Source organism: Diabrotica virgifera, chromosome 1 (assembly GCF_917563875.1).
Source record: "Diabrotica virgifera virgifera chromosome 1, PGI_DIABVI_V3a".
In the NCBI taxonomy this organism is placed as follows: Eukaryota; Metazoa; Arthropoda; class Insecta; order Coleoptera; family Chrysomelidae; genus Diabrotica; species Diabrotica virgifera.
This window is the reverse complement of record NC_065443.1, coordinates 108,632,884-108,660,677: the sequence shown is the minus strand read 5'-3', so window position 1 is coordinate 108,660,677 and position 27,794 is coordinate 108,632,884. Positions and strand designations below refer to the sequence as shown.

Here is a 27,794-nt window from a genome sequence, read left to right as displayed (position 1 = left end):
ATTGTAGGATTTTTTTACTGAAAAACTTGATTTTTTTTATATCATGAATGCTTTTAGGTTTATTTAAGAATTTTTTTTTAATTTCATTTTTAAATGTCATTTTCGATTTAATCAACTATGTTTTCTAAACTGAGCATTCCAAACCGGTCAAATCACATGGATCGTATCAATTATACCTAAATAAAGTTAATTTCAAGTGGGAAGTTGTTCATTTCTATTAGGATTGTAATGACGAGGGTTTAATTGTTACATTTAAAAAAAAATCAGGCAGCGATGACTTTCATTTTCGTCATAAGTCAGTCAGTTGTAATGCAAAAAACTTTTATCGGAGCTCATTTGAAAGGTTTTTAATGAGCTTTCAAAGATGTCTGTTAAGTTTTCCCAAAAATTTCACCACATTCGAGTTATTTGAGATCGAAGGTTCTCCATTTCGAGGTTCTTCGAAAAAAACCATCCGTTAAAGAGCAATAACTCAGTAGTTATTGGGATTACATAGGTCTTTCCGATGCGAATCTCTTTGTTTTTTTATTAGCTACAATTTTGTTCAGGATGATTTTTTCTCTATAATTAAATTTTTTTAAGTTATTCATGAGAAACGGTTATAAAACGTAAGTTATTTTCAATGAAAAATGCAGTTTCAATCGCTAATAACTTGAAAAGTATCAACTTTGCAAAAAAATTTTATAGAACGAAATTTTCTCAAAATTGGTCAAGCTATCGACTTCCATAGTTATTTTGATGGAAAAAATTTTCATTCCCTAGATGGAGTTGTTTTCACCCTCAGGACAAAAGCCCGCTTCGGCGTAGGGTAGATTTTGACAAGGGTTATAAATACTATCTAAATCCAAATTTTCAAGGAAATCGACCTTTATTCTCAAAATTCCACGAGAAAATGGCTGTTGATTGGACTAATTAGTCCATAAAAAAACGCTTGGATTTACATGAAATTTGGCGTACACATAGTTAATATGTCAAAGAAAAAAGTGATAATGTACTGATGTGTGCTTTGCCCTGGTGGTGAGTATCATCCCTTCTCGGGGGTGAAAAACAATGTTCAAGATAAGTTCGGAAATGGATAAATTGACTAATTCTTAGCAACTTTTTGAAGTTATTCTTTTTTAGGCTCGATTGAGAGCAAAATTTTTCATAAATCTGCGCGCATGCGCACACAGACAGTAATAGTTCGTTGCTAATCTTTCAAGATAGGTATGTATGTATCTGTATAAGCGCAAGTAAGTCATTAAAAGAATATATTAGTGTTTTAGTAAATGTATTATTATAATTTTTGGATTTGTCTTTCTCTGTAGTAAGATAATAAAATAGTATGTAGGTATAACATTTTTATGTCTATTTGTCACCGTGTTGTAAAATTATATCCGAAACTTACGTGTCATTTAAAGAAGCTCGGTGGTGCGGTTGGTAGAGCGTTGGGTCAGTGATTGGAAGGTCGCGCCGGTCGCGGGTTCCAATCCTGGACGATTCATTTTTTTTTAATTTTTGGTTGTTTTAATAAAAATTTTTTGAAAGTGGTAGATAAGAAAGTTAGTTTCAGAAGAAGAAGAATTTATTCAAAAATTAGATAACCCTAATATACAGTTACAATTGAGATATTTTATAATATGTACCGGATGTCCCAATAAGAATGGCTCTCGGCCATATCTCAGGAACCGTTTATAGTACAGCTTTGGGAAAAAAATTTTTATAACAAAAGTTGCCTCGAGAAAAGCCTGGAAATTATTTTCATATTTGTAAGTCCACCGCTAGAGGGCGTAATTGAATGTCAAAAATTTAAAAATCAAAATTTTACAAAATTTACATAATGAAAGGGCACTGAAAATCCGATCATCGTATTCTTCGCAAAACTCTGCGAATATTTGATTTCACAAGTGTAACTCTACCTTTGCAAATAAGAAGTGGGGGCGAGTGGGAACCTTGTTATGAAAAATAGCTGTAAGTCCGGTTCTGCTTAATCGATTCTTGCAAACTTGGTCTCGTTGAAAACAGATCTTTTTCATTAATGTAAGAGTTATAATTACGAAACAGCCTAGTAAGTAATATGCCAGCTAGGGGGCACTATTTTATGTTTTTCAGAAATCTAGTTTTCTTTGGAAAATATTAAATACAAGTATGCACTTTTAACCCTGTATTACAAAATTAGACCAACTTATCAACAAAATATCGAAAACCGCATGTCGATACCTTTCTTCTATCTCGAGATATCTTAAGAAACGTGTTAATTTTTAAACATAACTGATGATGTCTCCTGTAAACGAAGTTACGGAAATCAAAGTGGAAACAAGTAGTGTGCTGTGGAAAAAAATTAAAGCGTGACACTTGCGGAATGCCGACAGAAGTGAATACTTATTATAGATTCGATTATATTCGTTTGATTCAATTAGATTCCATTCGATTAGATTTAATTTTATTTAATATATATTATATCTATAATTTAATATAAATATATAATATATACCTAATTTAATATATAATATTATATACTAGTGATTTTACCCGTTAAAATTAGGATTAATAAGATATAAAGATACATAAAGCTTTAAATTATTATTTTTCTTAATAATGTAACCGATATTTTTTAATTTAAAAATTTAATTATTGATGAAGTACCTATAGTAAATACTTCGTGTAAATTTTAATCGTAAATAATGCATGAAAGAGTTCATTTATTTTTAGATACTCTCATTAAAGGGGAGGCCGTTATACAAAAGTGACTTTTTTAAATTTGTTGATTATATTATTCCTTTCAACCTACTTATCCTCAAATTGTATTTTTAAACATCCTATTCATTTTATATAATAATAATTAAATTCACTATCAAATTTGAAGTAAAACTTCTTTTGAAAGTTTGTTAATTCTAAAATTAATGGGTAAAATCACTAGTACAGTTTGTCAAACGTAGCAAAAAGTTTAAAAATTTCGGCGATTGTAAGATTTTCAAACTCTTTACTACGTTTGACAAACCATATATATTATGTATTAAATTGGGTATATTTTAAATATATTAAATTATAAGCATAATTATAATAAATAAAATTAAATTCAATTAAATGGAATCGAATTGAATCGAACCGAATATAATTGAATCTATTAGAAAAATTCACTTCTGTCGGCACTCCGCAAGTGTCCCGCTCTAATTTGTTTCCATAGCACACTACCTGCTTTCACTTTGATTTCCTTAACTTCGTTTACCGGTGACATTATCAGTTTGTTTACAATTTATACGTTTCTTAAGATAGCTCGAGATAGAAAAAAGGTATAGACATGCGGTTTTCGATATTCTGTTGATAATTTGGTCTAATTTTGTAATACAGGGTTAAAAGTGCATACTTGTATTTAATATTTTCCAAAGAAAACTAGATTTCTGAAAAACATAAAATACCGCCCCCTTTTCAACGAGATCAAGGTTGCAAAAATCGATTAAGCAGAACCGGACTTACAGCCATTTTTCATAACAAGGTTCCCACTCACCCCCATTTCTTATTTGCAAAGGTAGAGTTACACTTGTGAAATCAAATATTCGCATAATTTTGCGAAGAATACGATGATCGGATTTTCAGTGCTCTTTCATTATGTAAATTTTGTAAAATTTTGATTTTTAAATTTTTGACATTCAATTACGCCCTGTAGCGGTGGACTTACAGATATGAAAATAATTTCCAGGCTTTTCTCGAGGCAACTTTTGTTATAAAATTTTTTTCCCAAAGCTGTACTCTAAACGGTCCCTGAGATATGGCCGAGAGCCATTCTTATTGGGACACCCGGTACATATATACAATTTAAATTATTTGACAATAGAAAAGTGTTATTAAGATACAATATCCAAGTCATAATAATAAAAATAAAACAAAAAACAAAAAAACACTTAAAATATTCCATTACAATACAAGCATTAAAAATACTACATTACTCAAAATATTACATTAAACTACACGCAGTTAAAAAACATATTTAGAAGCCACATGAGACATTAAATACGATTTGCAACATAATTCTTTAAATTTTTCCTATACATGTTCATTGAGGTCTTCAACTTGAGTTCCGTTGGCAACTTATTGAAATTACCAAAACCCTTATAGAGAAGTGAGTTCATAGCACCTGTAGTATTGGTTCTGCTTATGTAAATATTATTAGAATTTCTCGTAAAATAAGGGTGAATATCTGAATTGTAACTAACAAGATCGAGAAAATATTTAGGTGCCAATCCATGTACAATTCTAAAAATCAATATCATGGTCAAATAAAAAAGACGTTGCGATACAGAAAACCACTGCAAAGTATTCAACATCAATGTGACAGGTGTTAATCTACTTGTACGTAAAATGATCGTCATTTCACGATTCTGTAATTTTTGTAATTTGGCTAGTTGGTTAAGATTTAAAAGATATAAGATGGATGCACAAAAATCAAAATGAGGTTGGATTATCGATTTATATACAGTGATCCTTGACTGAAGTGACAAATTCTTAGAAATTCTTGTAAAGAAATACAATTTTTTGCGAGTTTATTACACGTATACTCGAGATGCTTGTCGAATGATAGAGTATTATCTAATTGAAAACCAAGATATTTAATTTGTGTCACTAGTTCAATTGGTTCCCCATTAATGTTTAACATTATATTGTTAGTATTAAGACTCCTGTACTTAAATTTAGATGTAACTATCATGGCTTTTGTCTTACTTACGTTTAATTTAAGTTTATTAAGTTTTAAGTATTTAGACACTGAACATAATATTTAAATAAAATACAAATAACCTGTTAAGTATATTTACTTCGTTGAAATTATATAATACAAGAATAACTTCTTACGTGCGTACAAAGTACACACACATTCTTTTTTTGTTCTATAAAGTTTTTTCACTAAGTCAATACTTTTCGAGGTATTTGCCAGTGAATATGTTCATTTTTTAACAAAAAAAACACGATTTTTCGTAAATAACTCAAAGTACGTAAGTATTTTATCGAAAAAAATATTCTTAACAAAAATATAGCTTATAAAAAAATGCAAAAAGGTATGCGTGCGTATACACAAAAGTGTATGTAGGAACCAGTAGAAACAGAATTGTAGCTAATGAAAAGTAGGTTCTTATTCGTCAAATTCCAAATGGAATATTTTCAACGTGAAATAACCAAAAAATAAAGCACTTTTTGGGGAAAATTCATCACACATTTTTTAATGTGTTTAAAAAAGCTTTATATTGTTTTTAAAAAATAATCGAGTATTAAAAGTAAACAAATTACGCTCAAAATAAAGTTGGTACCTTTTTTGGTAAAAAAATCGTGAACATCACCTTCTATAGCATACCAAATGAAATTAATTGTTACCACTTCACAAGTTTATTTACTTTACTTATGTATTGTTTATATGAACAGTAAGTTTCATCGGTTTAAAGTGCTTATTTTTGAAAAAAATTGGTTTTAAAGTAATTTTAATTGTAAAAAAATCCTTTTTTTAAGTAATTTGCAAAACAGTCATTTTGCATACATTCGTGATTAGTGACTCGTTCAAGCCCTTTCAACTCCAGCCGTTTCGAAAATAAGCACTTTTAACCAATGAAACTTACAGATCATATATAAAGAGTACATAAGTAAAGTAACTTGTAAAGCGTTAACGGTGAATTTCATTTGGGTTGCTAATTAGTGGGTGAATTTCATGAGTTTTTTTACTAAAAAAATGGACCAACTTTATTTTGAGAGTAACTTGCTTACTTTTAATGCAAGGAAATTTAAAAAAGACAATAATAAATTTTTTTTGGTCACTTTAAAAAAGTTGTGATGAATTTTCCCCAAAAAGGGCTTTATTTCTTGGTAATTTCACGTTGAAATATTCGATTTGGAATTTGACGAGTAAGAACCTACTTTTCATTAGCTACAATTCTGTTTCTGCTGTGTCTACAGACTTCATATATAAACCATATTTTTCACTTTTTATAAGCTATATTTTTGCTGAATAATTTTTCGATAAAATACTTACTTCTTAAGTTATTTGCGAAAAAACTCTAAAAACGTTTTTTTGTCACTGTTTTTTTGTCGAGAGATGTCGCTGTTTTGCGTTTCAAAAGGTGGAATCATTGCATCGCGATGTTTTCCCTTAAATAGGCAGGGTGTGAATATTTGGCTTAGAGTTGTGACTGCATAGCTTCACTGATGATGCATAGATGCTGAAATAGCTATATGGAGATGGTGGTCCAACTCTGAATCAAATAAAATATGTTTTTACAACTGCCTTTATCTTTTTCATCTTTACTCAGATTTGAGTACCTGAAACTGTCTTTCGGTCCTTTTCCTACACGAAAAGAAGGTAAATACGTGGCCAAAGTGTCCTTTATTTGCTTTCTTTTATATTCGTCGTCTCTTGTGCTTATATATCGTAAAAGCCAGAGATACAGGATGCAACCAGAAAGCAGTTTCTTAATGAAAAGTCTTGGATTTAAAATATTGTTTGTTATTTTTATTTCAATTATTCTAATTGTTTAAAAGTAGTAAACTTTGCATCTAGGGCTTTTCGTCTTCCTCGTATTACGAGTGATGTCGCTGTTTTGCGTCTCAAAAGGTGGAAACATTGCATCGCGATGTTTTCCCTTAAATAGGCAGGGTGTTAATATTTGGTTTAGAGTTGTGACTGCATAGCTTCACATAGATGCTGAAATAGCTATATGGAGATGGTGGTCCAACTCTGAATCAAAGAAAAACATAAACTGCTTCTATCTGTATTTTTTTTGTTAAAAAAACATATTCTTAGGAATGGAAATTATAAAAATGTTTCTGTTGCGAGTGATCGCACTCCGCGTCAAATTACACATTATAAAAAATTAAAAGAGGACCTTATTGTAAAAAATTCGGACGGCCAACAAAACTTCCGAATAAAGTATATTAATGGTGTGCCAAGAATAGTCCAAAATTTAAACTGAACAATCCCAACAGCTTTTCAACTTGTAAAGAAGATTTATTATGCTACTATCAAAATGTGCGTGGATTGAACAGTAAATTGAATACTTTTTTGGCTGCTGTTAGTGTTTCTGAATTTGATATAATTGCTATAAGTGAAACTTGGTTAAATGAGGAAGTATCCAGTAATGAATTATTTACTGATGATTACGATGTACATCGAAAAGATCGTAAATTTGATTTAGTGGATAAAACAAAAGGCGGTGGCATTTTGCTTGCAATAAAAAATTTTATAAAGTCCGAGGTAATGGATACTTCACCATTTGATCTTCAGTTTCCATTAATTGATATGTTAGTTATTAAATGCAGCATAAGGTATATCGTTTTTTATGTAATGGTATTATATATTCCTGATAAGTTAAGTTTATTAGATTTTGAATTTTTCTTTGAATCTTTAGAGCAACTTGATTATTTGAATGATAATTTTGTGATTATTTTGGGAGATTTTAATGCGCCTAAATTTATTGAGAATGACATATCGGATAGAAAAACTGCAGCAATTTTAAATTTATTTAATACTAATAACTTGGATCAATATAATAATATAAAAAATACACTTGAACGAATACTTGATTTGATAGCATCCAATATAAAATGTACTGTGTCTCACGATGATTTGCCTCTTGTAGCTGAGGATGATCATCATCCGGCTCTACTAATAAATTTTAACAACATATTTTCTAAAGAAGTAACGTTTATTCCAAATTCACTTGATAAAGCTTATAATTTTAGGAATGCAGATTTTGTTAACTTATATTCAAGTATCCTACAGAGTGATTGGAGTTTTATCGAATGCTGCGACGAAGTAGATATTGCTGTACAAACTTTTTATAATAAAATTTATGACATTTTTGATAAGCATATTCCGGTTTACAAAAATCATGCTCATAAATATCCACCTTGGTTTGATTCCGAGATTATAAAAAACATAAAACTAAAAGTTAAATTCCGACGCAAATATAAAAAATCTAAGATTCATTCCGATTTTATTGAGTTTAAAAGATTACGACGACTAATAAAATATCAGGTCAAGGTGGCATATGACAATTACTTGGAGGATATTCAAACAAATATTTCTCAAGACAAAACTAAGTTCTGGTCTTACATTCACTCTAGAAATAAATCATCACGAATTCCTGGAAACATGAGTTTTGAGGGAAGTGATTACAAAGATCAGCAAGCCATAGTGAATGCTTTTGCGGAATTTTTCAGTAGTGTTTATTTAGTTTCTGATGATGAGGGTGGTTGCAATTATCCAATAAACCCATATATGACATCAATTAATTTTCAATCGGTTACAGAGGATGAAATAAATGCTGCTATCAGAAAGTTAAAAGATAAGATGACATCAGGCCCTGACAAGATTCCCTCGTTTCTTATTAAAGATTGCGCTGGTGCATTTGTCATACCTTTAACCAAGATTATAAACTTATCTATACAACAAATGAAGTATCCAGAACTATGGAAGGAAGCAAGGGTGTGTCCGATAGTTAAGGCTGGGGTGAAGTCAGAAATAGAAAACTATAGAGCTGTCTCTATTTTATCTAATTTTTCAAAGGTTTTCGAAATCGTATTATATAATAGGATCTTATCTTCTGTTCAACTTTATATTTCATCTCATCAGCATGGTTTTGTTAATAAAAGATCAACTGTAACCAACTTGGTTTATTTTACCCAATATCTTTCTGAAGTTATTGACGATAATGGCCAAGTTGATGTTATATATACAGATTTTTCGAAGGCTTTTGACAGAATTGATCATGAAGTATTACTTAGCAAGCTTTCAACATTTGGTTTTACTGACAGTGCTCTTTTATTGTTAAAATCGTATCTTCAGGGAAGGATGCAGTTTGTAGCATATAATGGTTATGTCTCAGAAAAATATCTTGCTGCGTCTGGTGTGCCTCAAGGTTCCAATCTCGGTCCATTGCTCTTTCTACTATTTATTAATGACCTTCTTGAAAATATTTCATGCGAAAGATTGGGCTTTGCTGACGATTTGAAAATATTTTCTACTATTAGGGAGCTGGATGATTGTAACCAACTTCAGCAGAATATAGAAATATTGGAAAATTGGTGCAACAGCAACAAATTACAACTTAACACAAAAAAATGTAAAGTAGTCACTTTTTCTAGGAAATCAAGTTTATTTGTATTTAACTATAGTTGTCACGATAAAATATTAGAAAGGCAGAACACGGTTAAGGATTTGGGTGTAATTTTTGACACAAAACTCACTTTTGTGGAACATATGTGTGTTAAAGTTTCTGAAGCGTTGAAGGCTTATGGGTTTTTAATTCGCAATTGTAAGTCATTTAATAATATAAAGTCATTAACATTGCTATATTATACTTACGTCCGCTCTAAACTTGAATATGCCAGTATTGTATGGAGTCCTTTCTATGACTGTCATAACATTGCAATTGAAAGCGTTCAGAGAAAATTTCTAAAATTTTTAATGTTTAAACTAAATGGTCTTTATCCGGCTAGAGGTATAGATAATAATTACTTGTGTGATCGTTTTAGTATGTGTAGTTTAGAATTAAGAAGAAAAGTTGCATCTTTAATTTTTTTGTACAAACTTGTTAATAATGCAATTGATTGTATTTCAATATTACAAAACATTAATTTTAATATTCCAAGGTCAAATTTAAGAACAAATGTATTATTTAGGTGTACAAGAGCTCGTACAAATATTCTATGTAAGGCTCCTATTAATGTAATGTGTAGAAATTTTAATGTTATTGGTAAGCATTGTGACATTTTTTCATGTTCTCAAAGGAACTTTATAAAAGTAGCTATTGAGTGTCTGAAATAAGCACTAATTTTTTATTTTATTTTATTTTTTTTATTAATTTATTTTCTTTTTCGGTTTGAATTTATATTAATTTTAGTCTAACTTGTATTATTAATGTTATTTTTTTGGTACTACTGCTTAAATCTTACCTATAGGTGTTATAAATTATGTAATATTTTTATCATTGTCCTGTAAATGGGAAACTGTTGGGCAATAAAGCTATTATTATTATTATTATTATTATTATTATATTCATTCGCATATAACTCGAAAAAGCTCTATCGAACAAAAGTTGCTTGGAATTATTAGTCAATTTGCCCATTTCTGGACTTATCTTGAACGTATGTTTTTTACCCCTGAGAAGGGCTGATACTCACCCCCAGGGCAGAGGCACACCATCCCCTTTTTTTGTTTGGCATGTTAGTCATGTGTATGTCAAATTTCATGACAATCCAAGCGGTCCTTTGAAATTAAGAGGTTTTGCAATATTTTATTATGACTGAATGGACTAATTATAAAACAATGCTTATTAAGCAAATGTAAAGTTTCGCTTACCTTAGTAGCAGCCTTATGTCTGGTTGCACCACAGATCTTAAGCTTAAGACGTGCTTTAAGCTCAGCTTACGAAACATACGCGTTGTACCATTGAGTAGTCTTCTTCTTCTTAAAGTCCGTCTCCTATCGGAGGTTGGAAATCATCACAGCTATTCTTATTTTACTGGAGGCCGCCCTAAATAGGTCGATGGAACTGCAGCCGTGGTCCACGTGGTCCACCCAAGATACACGTAGCATTCTACGGTAACACCACATCTCAAAAGCTTCAATGTTTTTAATGCTGCCAATCTTCATGGTCCATGACTCGACTCCATATAATAAAGTGGAGAAGATATAACACCGCAGCATACGCACTCTCAGATCAAGATTTATGTCACGACTACAGAGAAATATTTTCATCTTGTTAAATGCTGATCTAGCTATTTCTATTCTTGCTCTTATTTCTTTTGTTTGATCGCCTGTATGATCCAGGCAAGCTCCAAGGTATTTATAGGAGGATACCCTTTCTATAACGGTGTTATTGACAACCAAATCATTCCTGGCGTGTGGATCTTTTGTTATTACCATCCATTTAGTTTTTCTGAGGTTTAATGTAAGTCCGTAGCTGTTGCAGTAGTGGTTAATGCGTTCCATCAGTCGTTGCAGGTCTGCAAGATTGTCTGCTAATATCACTGTGTCGTTAGCGTATCTCACATTATTGATTGTATTTCCGTTGATCATTACACCACAACTAACCTCCGACAGAGCTTCTTTAAATATGACTTCGCTATAGAAATTAAACAAAAGAGGAGACAGAATACACCCCTGTCTTACTCCTCTACATATTTTGATCTCCTCAGTCATTTCATCATCGACCTTGACTTGTGCTGTTTGATTCCAATACAAATTAGTTATTATTCTAATATCTTTTTCATCAATGTTCTTTTCGATTAGAAGTTGTCTCAGTTGGTCGTGTCGGACTCTATCGAAGGCCTTCTCAAAGTCTATAAAGCAGGCGTATACATCCTGATTGATATCCAAACACCGCTGAAATAGTACGCCCACACCAAGGCCGTTCCTGAAGCCCATTTGTGTTTCACTTATATCTTCTTCAAGTTTGCCGAAAATTCTATTATGAATGATTTTTAGAAAAACTTTAAGCATATGACTCATTAAGGCAATCGTTCTGTAATCCGAGCACTCTTTTACATTTGATTTTTTAGGTATTAAAATGAATGTGAACCTTAACCAGTCTTGTGGTATTATTCCAGTATCATATATGTTGTTAAATAACTCGAGTATCATGTTCCTCACTTCTTCATCAATAAGTTTTAATACTTCAACCGGTATTTCATCAGGCCCTGGTGTCTTACCATCCTTGGTGTTTTTTAAGGCATATTCCAGTTCTTGTTTAAGTATCCTTAAACCCTTCATTTCTTCTCGTTTCACTGTTATTAATTCTCTTTCGTCGCCAAAAAGTTCTTTTACGTATTCTTTCCATCTTGTGAGTTTTTGTTTGAAATCTATTATAATCTTGCCTTCTGAATCATTCACCATTCCACTATGAGGCTTCTTTTTTGTACCAGTCATTTCTCTGATCTTCTTATGCATGCCGAAACTATCGTACCTTCTCTCACATTCCTCAATATCCTTGCATTGTTCTGAGAGCCATTTTTCTTTTTCCTCTTTAATCATTCTCTTTATGGTTCGATTTATTGCATCATATTGTTGTTTGTTTTTGTTCTTATAGGCACGTCTCTCATCCATTAAATTAAGAATTTCTTCTGTCATCCATGCCTTTCTTTTAGTTCTCTCAGTTCGTTTAGGAGTAAACGTCTCTTTAACAGCAGCTGTTATTAGTGCTGCCCTTTATCTGTTTCCAATTATTTTCAACTTCTTCGGAGTTCACGCTAATAATTTCTTTTAAGTTTTTATTAATTTTTTCTTTTATGTCTTCTCTTGTTCTTGTATCTTTTAGTCTATTGAAATCTATCCGAGTCGTTTTTTTCTTTTTTAGTTTCTTCAATTTTATGTTTAACACAGATACAACCGGATTGTGGTCAAAGTAGATGTCCGCACCTGGGTAGGTCTTTGTTGTTAGTATAGAATTTCTAAATCTGTGGTCAACCAGAATGTAATCTATTTGATTTCTAATCATCCTCCCGTTACCATCAGCAGGGGATTTCCATGTGTAAAGTCTACGCTTCCGGAGTTTAAACATTGTGTTTGTAATTACAAATTTTTCATTTTGACAAAATTGAACCATTCTGTCACCACGTTCATTACGGTCTCCTAACCCATAGTCTCCAACACAATCTTCCACTCTACCCTGACCCACCTTGGCGTTGAAATCACCCATTATTATTATGGGTTCCTTTTTCTGTATACTTTTGAGGACCGCTTGTAATTGTGTATAAAAGTCCTCAATTACATTGTCATCCTTATCTGCTGTAGGGGCATATACCTGAATAATATTAATGTTCTTCGGTTGTGCTTTTAATTGTATCAGCATTACTCTATCTGAATAAGAAACAAAATTTATCAACGAATCATTTATGCGACTGTCCAGAACAATACCGACTCCATAAAGATGAGCTGGATTGTTGTTTCCTACATAGTATATCGTGCCATTTGTTGTTGTACATTTACCTTCTCCTGGCCACCTAACATCGCTTATGCCGAGAATATCTATTTTCAGTCGTTTCATTTCGGATACATTATCGATTTTACCTGGAAAATATAGACTTCTCGCATTCCATGTAGCAATTTTTATGCAGGGATTTCGCAGGCTGACGACCGGAGGGACGCTGCAGTATGTTGTTGTCATGCCGCTCCTGCCGGATCTTGGTTTCCGTGTTCTATGATCAGTAATCTTTAATCTTTCATTACTTATAGTCATGATGATTTTACTAGGGATTTTAATGAGGTGGTTTCCCGTTGCCTTCCTCATCGCAGTGTAGGAGCCATTAAAACTGTTTCAGTCGCCAGTTTCAGAGCCAGTAAAACTGTTTCAACATTGAGTAGTAGTAGATCAGTTTTAAGCTTGCCACAATGGATTGCCACGTGGATTGCTTAAATAAGAATCAAAAATTATGGTGTAACGTAAGTGAGACTTAAAGCGGCCCTATCTATAAGCTGAGCTGGACTAAGCTGGAACTTAAGATTTGTTGGTGCAACCAGACATTAGTAAAATATAAGATTTTTACATACTTGCTTTATAATAAGAATAAACAATTTATTACTTACCATTCTCCATATATTCTTTACAACTTTCCCGTATAATCCTTTGTTTTTCAACTTCTTCTGCATGATTATCTTTTTTGTGATTTTCAAGGTCTTCGAGATTTTCGGAAGTAAAGGCACAAAAACTGCAAAATATTCCTATATCACCATGTATCTTTAAGTGATCATATATTTCATCGGGATCAACTAATTCAATCTCACATTTCTTGCACACATATGGATTCCTTCCATATTTGCTTTTAATATGTAACATCTTCTCATGTAAACTATGATTTCTGGATGGCCAAAATTCGTCACACAGTTTGCATTTATGAAACAATTTTGGTTTATGAAACTTATTGTTATGGTCAGCATACTGGAGATGCCAAAAGGTCACAAAATTACACTCGACACATCGATAATAATCCTTGTCTTTAGAATGGAGTTTCTCTATATGTTCCAAAAAATCAGAAAATTCCAGTAGAATGCAATTGCATTTATAGCACCTGAAACTATTAAAAAAACTAATCATTTCGTTGTAAAACGAAACAAGAGCCGTCTTATATTTCAGTTTGTTCAGAGAGTATCAAAAGTACCCTAAACGGTTTCAAACCTTATTAGGTTATCATCAGAGAGCGCATATTACCCCAGGCTGTGGGTGAAAAAACGTGATATAATTCAGGAATTTTTGAAACCTATCAGGTGTTGTAAAGGACGATGCCAGGAATAACTTCTACTAAAATGTGACCAAAAATATTGTAAGCTTTTTGTTTTATTGCGATGTTCATTTGTTAAATTTGCAATTTTTAAAGATTTTTAATTTTGCAGCTTAGGATATTGATTTTAGAGAAAAACTTTTTAATAGAAAGTTGTAGTAAATTAAAAAACCTACAATTTGAGCTATGCTAAGTTTAATTTCGTTTATTGGTTATTGGAAAACAGCCTGCGAAACGTCCAAAATGGCCGTTTTTTACAATTGCGTTATTTATTATACAAATAATTTATTTTATTTTTTTAAAGCTTTAAAATGAAGATCTTTTAATTCCAAACATAAAAAAATTGTAAGGCCGGATTAACGAATTTGTTGCTTAGATATTATAAATTGTTTATCCCAAGAGGTCAAATGTCGAAGGCTATAACTTTTTGAAAAAAAAAAATCGTAGAGAATTGGTGAAACATCCAATCTCCTTCTAAAGAGTTATATTTTCATATTCTGATGTAAATAAATGCGTAAAACATTTTTAAACCTCTAATTTTTGGGTTTGAAAATAGGGGGGCAAATTTCGTTATAAACATTTAGAGTTGAAGCGGCCCTGTACATCCTATGAGTTTTTAACTTACATATTATTGTTGCTGAAGACGAAACGAAGATTTATAAAAAAATAAAAAATTTCTACGACCAACTGAAGCCGAGCTAAATGTTGGGTTTGAAAATAAGGGGGCAAATTTCGTTATAAACATTTAGAGCTGAAGCGGCCCTGTACATCCTATGAGTTTCTAACTTACAGATTATTGTTGCTGAAGACGAAACGAAGATTTATACAAAAATAAAAATTTTTTACAACCAACTGAAGCCGAGATAATTGTTTCTTTTTTCTTAAATCGTAGTGCCTTTATTTATAACAATTAAGAAATTATTTTACAGTCATTGACTAAAGAAAGACTTATATTATTTTAAAATAAAAATTATTATAAAATATAGTTACATTTAATTATTAAAAATTATTTTTAAAATCGTTGCTTTTGCGAGCGGCCGAATTTTGCAAATCGCCCGGCTCGCTTCAAATCCGCGCGCTCGGGAAATTTTACGTAACTTGTATTAAATTTTGACCGAAAACAATTTAATAATATTACCATTATAATATACAGTGTCTATTTACCACTGTATTTGTTTTTCTTGATAAACTTTTATATGTGAAATCTCATTTCTGAAGAAATAATATTACAAAAATGATACATATTATATGAAATATATAAGTATATTTTTAATTTTTTCATTGTTATATAAATATAATAATAATAATGTTACTTCTTATTATACAATATAAAACTTTTTCTTCTTGTAGTGACTATCCATTTCTTGTTGGCGACCATCATGGCAATTTGGCAAACCCCATTTGGAAACTGAGAACCAGGAAGGCGAAGGATTACCTTGCTAGAAAATTTACGTACGTCGTTCAACACAACAACTACAAATCTTTTTAGAGCAGAAGTACCGATTTAGTGTGCAAGTACAGATTGCCATGATGGTCGCCAACATCCAAAACGGATAGTCACTACAAGAAGAAAAAGTTTTATATTGTATAATAAGAAGTAACATTATTATTGTTATTATATTTATATAACAATGAAAAAATTAAAAATATAGTTATATATTTCATATATGTATATGTATATGTATCATTTTTGTAATATTATTTCTTCAGAAATGAGATTTCACATATAAAAGTTTATCAAGAAAAACAAATACAGTGGTAAATAGACTATATATTATATATTAATGGTAATATTAAATTGTTTTCGGTCAAAATTTAATACAAGTTACGTAAAAATTTTCCGAGCGCGCGGATTTGAAGCGAGCCGGGCGATTTGCAAAATTCGGCCGCTCGCAAAAGCAACGATTTTAAAAATAATTTTTAATAATTAAATGTAACTATATTTTATAATAATTTTTATTTTAAGATAATATAAGGGCCGGTTGTTCGAACGCTAATCAACAATGATCATTATCAAGTATTTAATTACTGTCACAACTGTCAATGTCAACTTTGATTGGGTTGCTGAAAACATAATTATTGATTACAATTATGAAATTAGTTAATCAATTGTTAATAATTGTTATGTTAATTAATTAACTAATCTCATAATTAAAATCAATTATGTTTTCAGCAACCCAACCAAAGTTGACATTGACAGTTGTGACAGTAATTAAATATTTGATAGTGATCATTTTTGATTAGCGTTCGAACCGTTCGAACAACCGGCCCTTAGTCTTTCTTTAGTCAATGACTGTAAAATAATTTAATTGTTATAAATAAAGGCACTACGATTTAAGAAAACAGAAACAATTATCTCGGCTTCAGTTGGTTGTAGAAAATTTTTATTTTTTTATAAATCTTCGTTTCGTCTTCAGCAACAATAATCTGTAAGTTAGAAACTCATAGGATGTACAGGGCCGCTTCAGCTCTAAATTTTTATAACAAATTTGCCCCCTTATTTTCGAACCCAAAAAATTAGAGGTTTAAAAATGTTTTACGCATTTATTTACATCAGAATATGAAAATATAACTCTTTAGAAGGAGATTGGATGTTTCACCAACTCTCTAAAATTTTTTTTTTTCAAAAAGTTATAGCCTTCGACATTTGACCTCTTGGGATAAACAATTTATAATATCTAAGCAACAAATTCGTTAATCCGGCCTTACATTTTTTTATGTTTGGAATTAAAAGATCTTCATTTTAAAGCTTTCAAAAATAAAAAAAAATTATTTGTACAATAAATAACGCAATTGTAAAAAACGGCCATTTTGAACCTTTCGCAGGCTGTTTTGCAATAACCAATAAACGAAATTAAACTTACCATAGCTCAAATTGTAGGTTTTTTAATTTACTACAACTTTCTATTGAAAAGTTTTTCTCTAGAATCAGTATCCTAAGCTGCAAAATTAAAAATATTTAAAAATTGCAAATTTAACAAATGAAAATCGCAATAAAAAAAAGCTCACAATATTTTTGGTCACATTTTAGTAGAAGTTATTCCTGGCATCGTCCTTTACAACACCTGATAGGTTTCAAAAATTCCTGAATTATATCCTGAAATCGACCTATTTTTCACCCACAGCCTGGAGTATATTTGATTATCTCTGAACAAACTAAAATTCGGGCCAGTATCGATTCACAACGAAATAACGTGATGCTGTGGATGTCGTGGTGACATCTGCTAAAAACAAGCGAAAGTTGTGCTTTAATAAAATAATTAAATACAATTAACATGCCGGTTACAATGTTTGCTGCATTCTGTATGCCATAACAGAAGTAGGTAAATTTTGGAAGCTCTATAATAGACAATATTTTTCTGGATTAGTTGTTTTAATTCAAAGAGAACGACATGAAATTCCTGAGTATTAATTACAATTCATTGAGTGAGTCGATTTTTTTGAAGTGTAGTTTGAACTGTGCGACTAGAACAAACTGTTTTGGACTTACCTATCTTTGTCATGAAGTGACAAATGAAATAAGGCTATTGTCGGATTCAAAAGCTTTATGCTACATGTAGCACATTCATATGGATTTGATTGATTTAATGGTTTAGTTGTAATACGAATAAAATCTGCATGCAAGTCATGTTTTTTGTAACAAGATTCCGCATTACATTGTTCACACCAATCTGTAACAAAGAATTTTTGTAAAACTAAAATCTTATAACTTATTATAACATTATTGCGTTATTTAACAATAACGCAAGGTAAGTGATGTTGATTATAGTTACTTTCGAGTAATCGTCACAAATCGTTACTTTTATATAAAGTAATCATTTACAGTATTCGTTACTTTGATTACTTTTGTATTTGAGTATGTACCGGTAATCATATCGAGAATCGCATTTCTCAGTATTTCGTATAAGATCCGATATAACAACGACCTTCACCGATCTATTTAATGGATAGAAATTAAATGATATGTAATTTATTATGTTAAAAATTATTAAAAACAAGGGGTGCCCGACATAATTTTGTCCAGACTAATTAATAATTAAAAATGAATTTTTTTTATAAATTATTCTACTAATTTTTTAGCCCGGTCAGATATTATTTTAGATTTTTGGATCATAACAATAAAATACACATAGATCAAGGCATTTAGGAAACAATAAATGATTTTTAAGGAAATAGTGAAACAGGAAAAAGTTTTCAATAGAAAAATGGGTGGAAATGCATAATTCCAGTATAAAATGCAACCAAAAGTACATAAACTTTTCATCCATGATTAAATTGAAGAGCATAGGACTCAATGAGTCTCCCTGTCTTATTCCGCTGCCTATATCTATAGATTCTGCAAGTTGTCCATCTATTCTGACTTCCATTTTGTTGTTATGGTAGATTTTTTCAATAGTTTTTATGATATCTAAGGACAATTCTCTATTATACCTACAGAAGATGGATTACATCTCTGAGCCTTAACTCTACCGTGTCAAAAGCTTTCAAGTCAATCAGACAGAAGAAATGCTGGTCTATTAAACTCTAGTGATTTCTAAGTAATTTGCTTTATGACGAATATTGCATCGTTACACGATCTTCCAGTACCTAAGAAAACCCTGTTGTTCATCTGCTAAACTTATCCTCTCATTCATTAGGTTGTGTAAAAATTTAGTTGTAAGTTTTAGGGTAGTATTTAACAAGTTGATACCTCAGTAGTTTACTGGCTGCTTTTATCTTCTTTTTGAATAGTAGATTTAGTTCGCTTGTTCTCCATTCTTCCGGTATTTTATTGTGTTTTATGATTTTGTTAATTAATGTTGTTAATTGTTGTCATTGCTGCTCCACAACATCAGTAATCTCGAGTAATCTGTTTGCACCAATTAAGTTTCGAAAACAAACCCTCGAAACTCTAGATGACGTACCTTAGCAGTAACCCTGGGCACCCAGGTACTTCGGAGGTCGGTTCTGATTGCATATTCGTCTTCAGTGACCTCAAATACCCCGACATCTGTTTCTGGGTACATGCTTTGTTAAATGATTTACCTCGCTCTGTTTCAGCTACTTCTCAGCGCCCTGTAATCCTGTAAAACTCTTCATAGCCTTCGCCTTTCATAGATAAAATTTTTGGTACTGATACCGAACACTCGTGGAATACCGGTCCGATTCCGATATCAATATATTGCAGATACAATACTCAAATAGGTATGGTCGAAGCGAAGATCGGTGGGATATGCGCATTTTATCAATGACATTCGATATTTGCAAGACATTCCAGTTCAGAAGCCACTACAGATAAAATGTTTTAACGGCCTATTAATCATTCAGAATTACTCGACGGATATTAGTACAGTTAAAATAATTAAGACGATACCGGACAATAATGATTTAATGAGTGAAATTTAAAGTTTTTTTACTTTAATGACAAAAAAAGCAAGCCCATTAGCAGAACCCAATTAAAAATTATTTTGCACATCATATTTGAAACATTATTTGGTTGAAAAATCTCATTTTTGTTGGCAACAAAAATATATTAATTTGTTTTGACTAAATTACAGTTGTGTTTATCTTAAAAAGGATATGTTATAGTATTTTTACTACAAAAGCGATATTACGTAGGTCAAAATTTTTGACGTAAGAGAACTGTCAAAACATTAGAATGTGACTTTTCATTATTGCCATGTTTATAATAACCATGTTTATGTTTATAAATGCATTCTAATGTTTTGACAGTTCTCTTACGTCAAAAATTTTGACCTACGTAATATCGCTTTTGTAGTAAAAATACTATACTATCAACATTCACACAGTGTTGCCAAACTGAATTTTGTTTTTTTTAGTGGAAATTTTCCCAGCGATCTCCGAGGGTACAATACTCGCTCTGATACGATTGGTACGAAGTAATCAGAGTAATCAAAGTAACGATTTGCCTCTTCGTATAGTAATCGTTACTTTCGGCATTCGTAAGTAACGAGTACTTTGTAACGAATAATTACTTTTTCAACATCACTAACGCAATGAAAACTTTTGTTTAGACTTCCACAAAATTTATTATAAATTAATGTCCCTACAGATGTTTTGGCAGAGTGCATTTCTTAAATGTGTCTTTGCTATGCGTCTACTACACTTTATAGTCTTTAACTGAATAAGTTCAGAAGAGGCAAGCTGCCTCAAGGCTGAGCTGTCTCAAGTTGGTCATTCAGAATTATATCTGAATGACTTTCACAGCTAAGAATAGCTTAAGGCCTTTATTTTGAATATGGAGAATTTGGAGTGCATTAAATAGAGTCTATTTTTCTGTTATTGAAAGCATTTTTGTGTTCTACTATACGTTTGCTAAAGGTTCTACAAATTTGAGTTTTTGGACAGTCACCACGTGGACAGGCACCACTGTGTAAGTGTTTTGCTTTTTGGCTCCTGTTGTTGATGGTGGATTGGATACACCAATATACCAAACGTATCGCAAATTCATGAAATATGCTTTACACTTTACACCACCTTTGACATTGACCTACTCCTATGAAAGCCGGTAGATGTTCATTCAATTCTTGATCACTATTACCAATTTTTTTCCCTTAGAGCGGATTGACGCGATCCAGGTGTACTTGGATTCCAACTTGTTGAAAGTTGTTTCCATGTTGTTTGCCACGGTTAAATGACCTGGATGTCAAATAACCATTGCAACGGTGTTTATATGTAGTTCGCATGGCATTAATTTTTCTTAATACATAGTTTTCAGTTAGACCATGAATATTCATGTGCATTTTTATTCGTTGTAGGGCTGCACTTCTAGTATCCTTATTTTTATATTCCTTTATCCAGACATTCCATAATGCTTTCTCAGGTTCGTATAGCATTATGAATCTAACGCTCTCATTTTCAGACCATTTTTGTATATTTATACCTCGTTTTCGATTTTCCGACAACAACGCCATTTTAACTTTACCCTTTGATACTACTTGGATCCAAGAAAGTTGGCAAACGTCCTAGTTAACTTGGATATAACCTGTTGATACAAGTGTACTTGGACAAATATGGTGACATGATCAAAATAGCTTCACAGTGCTGCGCGCGCAGAGTCTAAGCAGAATTTGACCAAGTATACTTGGATCATGTCAACCCGCCTTTATGTCTAAAAAATATAATCGTAAGTTTTCTCATCTTCTATTTTTGTATCTTCTGCTTCAAAACGAAAAATGGAAACATAAATTCATTGTTCCGAATTTTCCGAATGGGCTTTGAGAGCGTTCAAGTATTACGTAACGCGATTTTTGAAGATTTTTAACCCCCCCCCCTCCTACGTAACGCACTCTTATGGGAGTTTAACTATTGCGTAACGCAATTTTTGAAGATTTTTTTACACTCCCCCCCCCCAACCTGCGTTACGTAATACTTGAACTGTCCCTTTACAATACAGGTACAAATAAATTACAGTAGAATAATTAAATTTTCCATAATTAAAAGATACTTACATGATTCTTTTGTGGTACCATAATTAGGTTCTTGACTAAAAACAAATGTAATGTATGTAATTTACGTATATTAGGACTAACATAAAATAATAATAAATACATACGTATTTAAATTAACAATAAAACTATTTTCAAAAAGAGACATCAGCACGAAGCATTTGCAAAAAACAAATTTAAAACAAGCAACAAACAAAGCAATTTTTAAACAAATTTAGATTTGTCCTAAAAATGTGCAAATTTATTCTTTATCATAAAAACATAACTTAACATCTCAAATTCAGATTTTTCAAAAAGTGTTACATAAAAGACGCACTTTCCCTTAGACAAGGAAAGAGAGAGGACGAGTGATGACCAAAAGTGAAGTCGAACTGACACCAGAGATTTTAATCAGCGACGTATCTTTGAGGTATTGTTATGGATTGAGTATTTAAAATGAAATGTATTTAAATGAAAAATTTGTGTACAGTAAATGTTTTATTAAGTTGCTCATTTTACGTACATATGTTTCAATACATACATATGTTTTTATTACGAATTTTAGATGAGGATTTACTTCATTTTTTATGATATTTTAACCCTCAACGAACACCCACCACTGGTAACCCATTGTTATATTTGATGTGACCGCCATGTTTTTGGTACCAAACAAACTCAAAACTGGCTTCACTTTTTGAATGTGTATTAAACGAGTGTTACCCGTCCTCTCTCTTTCCTTGTCTAAGCACTTTCCAATACAATGTTGAAGCATTTTTTGTTATTTCACTTCAAAAATATATGTCGTTAAGAGGGGTCATATTAACTGGCTTCATTAAACTGTGAATAGGACATTCAAATAGTAAATGTTCAACTTGTTTGTGTTGTAAGTAGGGCAAATTTCAGATAAAGTATTTTCCACCTAAGAAGACCGCTTTGCAATTAAATGCCAATAACTTTATTACTAGCGGACCAGATAAGCGGCGATATACTTTACACTATCTTTATGAATAACATTTTAATGGTCTGTATGTCAATCAGCATTACTCAACAAGTTTTCGTTTATTCGTTTTAATATTTTATTGCAATAGTACGGAATATACAGTGCGCTGGAATAAGTGTTACCGCCTCCCCCTTACTAACTTATTTATTTTTAGCACATAAGCAAAACGCTCGGACAGGTCGATTTTTAAAATAATCATAGTATATTATAGCATCAATGTTTCAAACTTTACGCGGTCCCTCTTCAGGTGACAGTGACACAGTATAAAGAGGGACAGTAGAACCACTCTCCGAAAAATTGGAAGTAAAATCTGTAGTCGCGCATGGCGACCGCGCAATGTTGGCAGTCGCTTTTGCCCCACTCTCGCATTGATATTCGCATAGAAACGTACGGCTTTTAACAGAGAAAACCCGCATCCACCTCTGGTGAATTACCAATTGCGTACTGCCGGTATTACTTCCTGAGATCAAAGCGCCGACAGAGGAGTGATTTTACTGTGGAACCTCTATATACTGTGACAGTGATAACTTTGATTTTTTTAAATGGGAAGTACATCATGTGACACCTCATTTAAAAGCTTTCGAAAGACTGATTACAAAAATGTATAATACTTTAATCCTTTTTGAGACCGTAGGCGCAAAATTTCGGTCAAATTATTTTGAAGTGTATTCATTTTTTTCGAATCCTGAGAAAACTAATAAGTATTTTTGAAAAATTTAAACGCACAATGAAATATTACAGTATTATCGAGAGGGTCAAAAGTCGCTGAGAACTTCTATAATGATTATTTTAATAAGTCTCAGGGGTGAAAAAAAAAAGAAAATTTAGTCGGATTTTTTATTTCAAATATATCATTCAAAAGAAATTTTTGTTTATTCTAAGGGACTTTCAGCCTTCGGTAATAATGTAATCTTTTATTCTGCGTTTAAATTTTTCAAACATACTTATTAGTTTTCTCACGATTAGAAAAAAATAAAGGCGTTTAAAAACAAGTCAATCAAAATTTTGCGCCTACGCACTTAAAAAGGATTAAAGTATTATACATTTTTGTAATCAGTATTTCAAACACTTTTAAATGAGCTATCACATGATCTACTTTCCCATTTGAAAAAATCAAAGTTTTGCCCATCACCTGAAGAGGATCACGTAAAGTTCAAAACATTGATGTTATAATATATGTACTTTGATTATTTTAAAAATCGACCTGTCCGAGCGTTTTGGTTATGTGCTAGAAATAAGTAAGTTATTAAGGGGGGGGGGGGGAAACACTTATTCCAGCGCACTGTATCTTATTTAAACAGTGAATTTATTACATGTTAATCTTTTTTTTAATTTCTTGTGACGTATCATATAATATAGGTTTAGCCAATGATCAAAGTTATGCCTTTACAAAACCATATTATTTGAAAAATATAAGGAGTACCATGTGTCATAATTATAATCTCCTTTATACACATAACAAAATTTGTTTGGTATGTATTGCTTAAATCCACCCAATCATTGGAAAATGATTCATGGTATTTAAAAATATCTGTTAACGACACTGTTATCGACAAAGTTGATCAAATTCATAATCAGCAAAAATCTTATTTAAAGCATGCGAACCGTTTTTGCAATCACTACACTTGTTTAAACCTTTTGTTTTATTGAAGTTTGTTTCAAAATTATATATAATATATTGTCTGTAGAAAGTAAAGTCCTGGATGTATTTTATTCAAATTTGGACATATCAAGTATTTTCCAATTTTACTGAATGCAAAACCATTCATATAATTTTCATTCTACGCAAAATAGAGGCCTTAATAAACATTTGATGTTGACAAATAATTTCGAGTATTTCAAATATTACGTCCCACTTCTATTAACACGCCCTGTATATACATATTATATTCATTTTATTTGCCTTTGATAGAGAAAAATCAAATATTCTTACTGAACATAAAATACTGGAAATTAAATATTTTTACTTTTCAAACGATCGGAATTAAATATTAACGCCCCACTGTTTGAGACCCACTGATCATCTCTTAATTGCATATCGGCTGTCATAGACTAAAAGGACTTTAGTCGAATATTACATGTTAGGGAGCATTCAAGTATTACGTAACGTGATTTTTTAAGATTTTTGACCCCCTCTCCCCTCCTACGTAACGCATGGGTGTTTAACACACTCTAATAATGGGTGTTGAACTATTGCGTAACGCAATTTTTAAAGATTTTTGACCCCCCCCCAACCTGCGTTACGTAATACTTGAACGGCCCCTTATACCATTATAAGTTGCGCGAGGGTATGAATGTATTTTATGGGAATTTGAAATTGTCAATGTTGCTGTCCTGTGGTATCAGCCAATTAGAAATGTATATTTCCCAAGGGAATTCATAGTTACTGCATGACCCAGTTGTATCTCTTTTTATTTACTGAAGTAAGGTGATGATAACACAGAAAACAAATAAGAGTAGGTATTAAATGGTGCATTTGATGACCCAATTTAAAGTAAGCTTGAGAATATTGAAAGCAATTTTGACTCTTCCTTTTCCAATCTAACAGCATAATCAGGTGTGTTGATACTAAGATGTAAAAGTTTTTTAAAAAAACCTTATTTGCATTATGGAGTTGAGTTGAAGCAAGCGAGGGGGTCGCACGTATTTTATGTGACTCGGCGGTAAACAACTCGGATTCGGGCTTTACCACGAAAACCATTTAGATATGTGATGTAAATTGATTTAAAAGTGATTTAGGATTGATTTAGGATTATTTAGTGTTGTGAATGTTGTTTGTGTACAAAGGACACAGAAGGATTTTGATTTAACATTTTGCGAGCGGTAAGTGATTTTTTAATTAGTAATGGTTTTATAAATTTGACCTAGTTGAAATCGGTGTCAAATTCCTCGTGCATAAACAATTTGAATTAAACCTTTACTGTAAATAGCAAATTGATTGCAAAACATATATTTATTTTATAAATAAAAACAAACAACATTCAGATAGAAATAGGAATACCAGTAAAATACAGTCAAACAATTAATTATAATAGTAATTGAAATTAAGATGACTGACAGCGGCAGCGACACTTATTTATCAGAGGATGGTAAAAGGAAAGGAAATGAATTTGACGGAATCTTTAGTAAGAGCAGAAAAGTATATCGATCTCCCGATACAAAGAATGCTGGAGGTAGAGAGAATGAAATTACGGAACTGATGAAAACGTTAATAACTGATAATAAAAAGAAAGATAAGGAACTAGAGGATATAAAAAACATGGTAGGTGAGTTGGTAGGAGAAATGAAAGAACTCAGAAAAGAGAATGTGTGTGTTTATGTTTTATTGGCACTGGTTTAAGCAACCAACTGGCCAGTCAATGTGTTTTGAATTCTCTCTTTTACAAAATATATGCTTAGTATCTAAATTTAAAACTATTAGTACTACTGTTTTTTTTTACTCTGTTTTTTTTATTATTTTTTTTTATTATATTTTTTATTACATTTTTTATTTTTTTTTTTTTTTTTTTTTTTTTTTTTTTTTTTTTTTTTTTTTTTTTTGTATATTTTTTTATCGCGCTAAGACCTAAACCCGATTCAACCTCGCGGAGGTTTAGATCTTAGTATCTTTTTATTTTATTTAATTATTTTTTTTTTTTTATTTTTTTTTTCTTTTTTTCTCAGAGCTTTAATTTTAAACAATTAACATGGTTGTACAAAATTTTATAAACATCTAGATTGTTTGATTGTAAAAGGTATATAAGATTAAAAGGAAATTGTACATTAACTTGAACTAGATTGGCAAAAAAGTTTGATATTTCAATAAAATGTAAAGGACATTCTAATAGCATATGTTGTAGATCAGCTAGCTCTCCACATAAACATTCATCATTATCTACAAGTCCTATTTCTCTTTTGTAGACTGGAGTCAGACAGTGATTACTTCTTATTCGACAAATAGTTTTGATAAAGCCTTTGTCGGAAACTTGATTAAACCATGTCTTGATGGGAAGTGTAGGCTGGATTTTTTTGTAATAATTTCCTTTGTCTGAATTATTGTATTGTTCCTGCCATTTCGTCCGTTTGATAGATCTCATAATAGAAATTATGTCTCCCATAGGAAGTTGATAAGTATGCAGAGTGGATTCCTTCGTTGTTGCTTTTTTAGCCAGATCATCTACTATTTCGTTGTTTTTTATACCAATGTGTGCTTTTATCCAACACAATATTATATTTTTGCCCGATTTCAAAGCTTCACTGTTCATTGCTATGATGTCACTGATGATATAATTTTCTGCAAAATTATGTACATTATATTTCAATGTCTTTACAATGCTTTGGCAGTCTGTAAATATAACATAATTGAGTTCTTTTTGATTAATACATATTTTGTATGCTTCTTTGATTGCAATGAGTTCAGCTGTGAAAATTGTCATTTTATCAGGTAATCTGTTGTTTATTTTTATACTTTTTTGTGGGTAATATATAGCATATCCAACTTTTCCTTCCATTTTTGAACCATCCGTATATAATTTCTGATAACTCCCCCAGTTTTTTTGTACACACTGAAGGTGGTCTATTTTAGTAAGGAAGTCTGTCGCACGAATATTACTTAAATGACAGTTAACTGGAGATAAATAATCTTCATAATTTAGCTTTCGAGACGAGCTTTGTTCAATTTGGTGTATGTCGCCAATGGAATTAGAAACGTTGAGGAAGCTTTCCACAACTAAAAGCAGTTTCTTTTTTTCCCAGTAATAATGAGTTAGGTATGAGGTGGTTAAATGAACAATTTTATTTAATAGCAGTTTATCGTTTACCGCTGTTTTAACTATAAATTTCTCACTTAGGTATTCCCTGCGTAAGGAAAGTGGAGGTTCATTAAGCTCACATTCCATGACCAATATAGGTGTGCTACGAAGATAACCAGTGCATAACCTAAGTGCCTTATTTTTGATCCTCTCGATTTTTTGGAGTACAGAGTTTGATGCTGAGCCATAAAAAATAGATCCATAGTCTAAGATTGATCTTATCAAATTTCTGTATAGTAATATTGATATGTTTGGATCAGCTCCCCAGTTACTGACACTTACAGTCTTCATGATATTCATTGCATTTTCCATTCTTCGTAATATGTAATTTGTGTGTTCTTT

The 27,794-nt window shown here is 31.5% G+C and overlaps 1 protein-coding gene across 4 annotated transcripts in view; it reads right to left on the bottom strand.

The window, feature by feature from the left end:
• LOC114326938 (zinc finger protein 845-like) overlaps positions 1 to 27,794 on the bottom strand; it is a 99,859-nt gene that overhangs the window by 62,391 nt on the left and 9,674 nt on the right. For all 4 annotated transcript variants that reach the window (XM_050658449.1, XM_050658439.1, XM_050658440.1 and 1 more), the window contains 3 exons: positions 21,687 to 21,721; positions 17,726 to 17,906; positions 13,544 to 14,031 (listed from right to left, as the gene is read on the bottom strand). In XM_050658449.1, the coding sequence (XP_050514406.1) occupies positions 13,544 to 14,031; positions 17,726 to 17,906; positions 21,687 to 21,721 (704 nt within the window). The remainder of the gene's footprint in view (positions 1 to 13,543; positions 14,032 to 17,725; positions 17,907 to 21,686; positions 21,722 to 27,794) is intronic.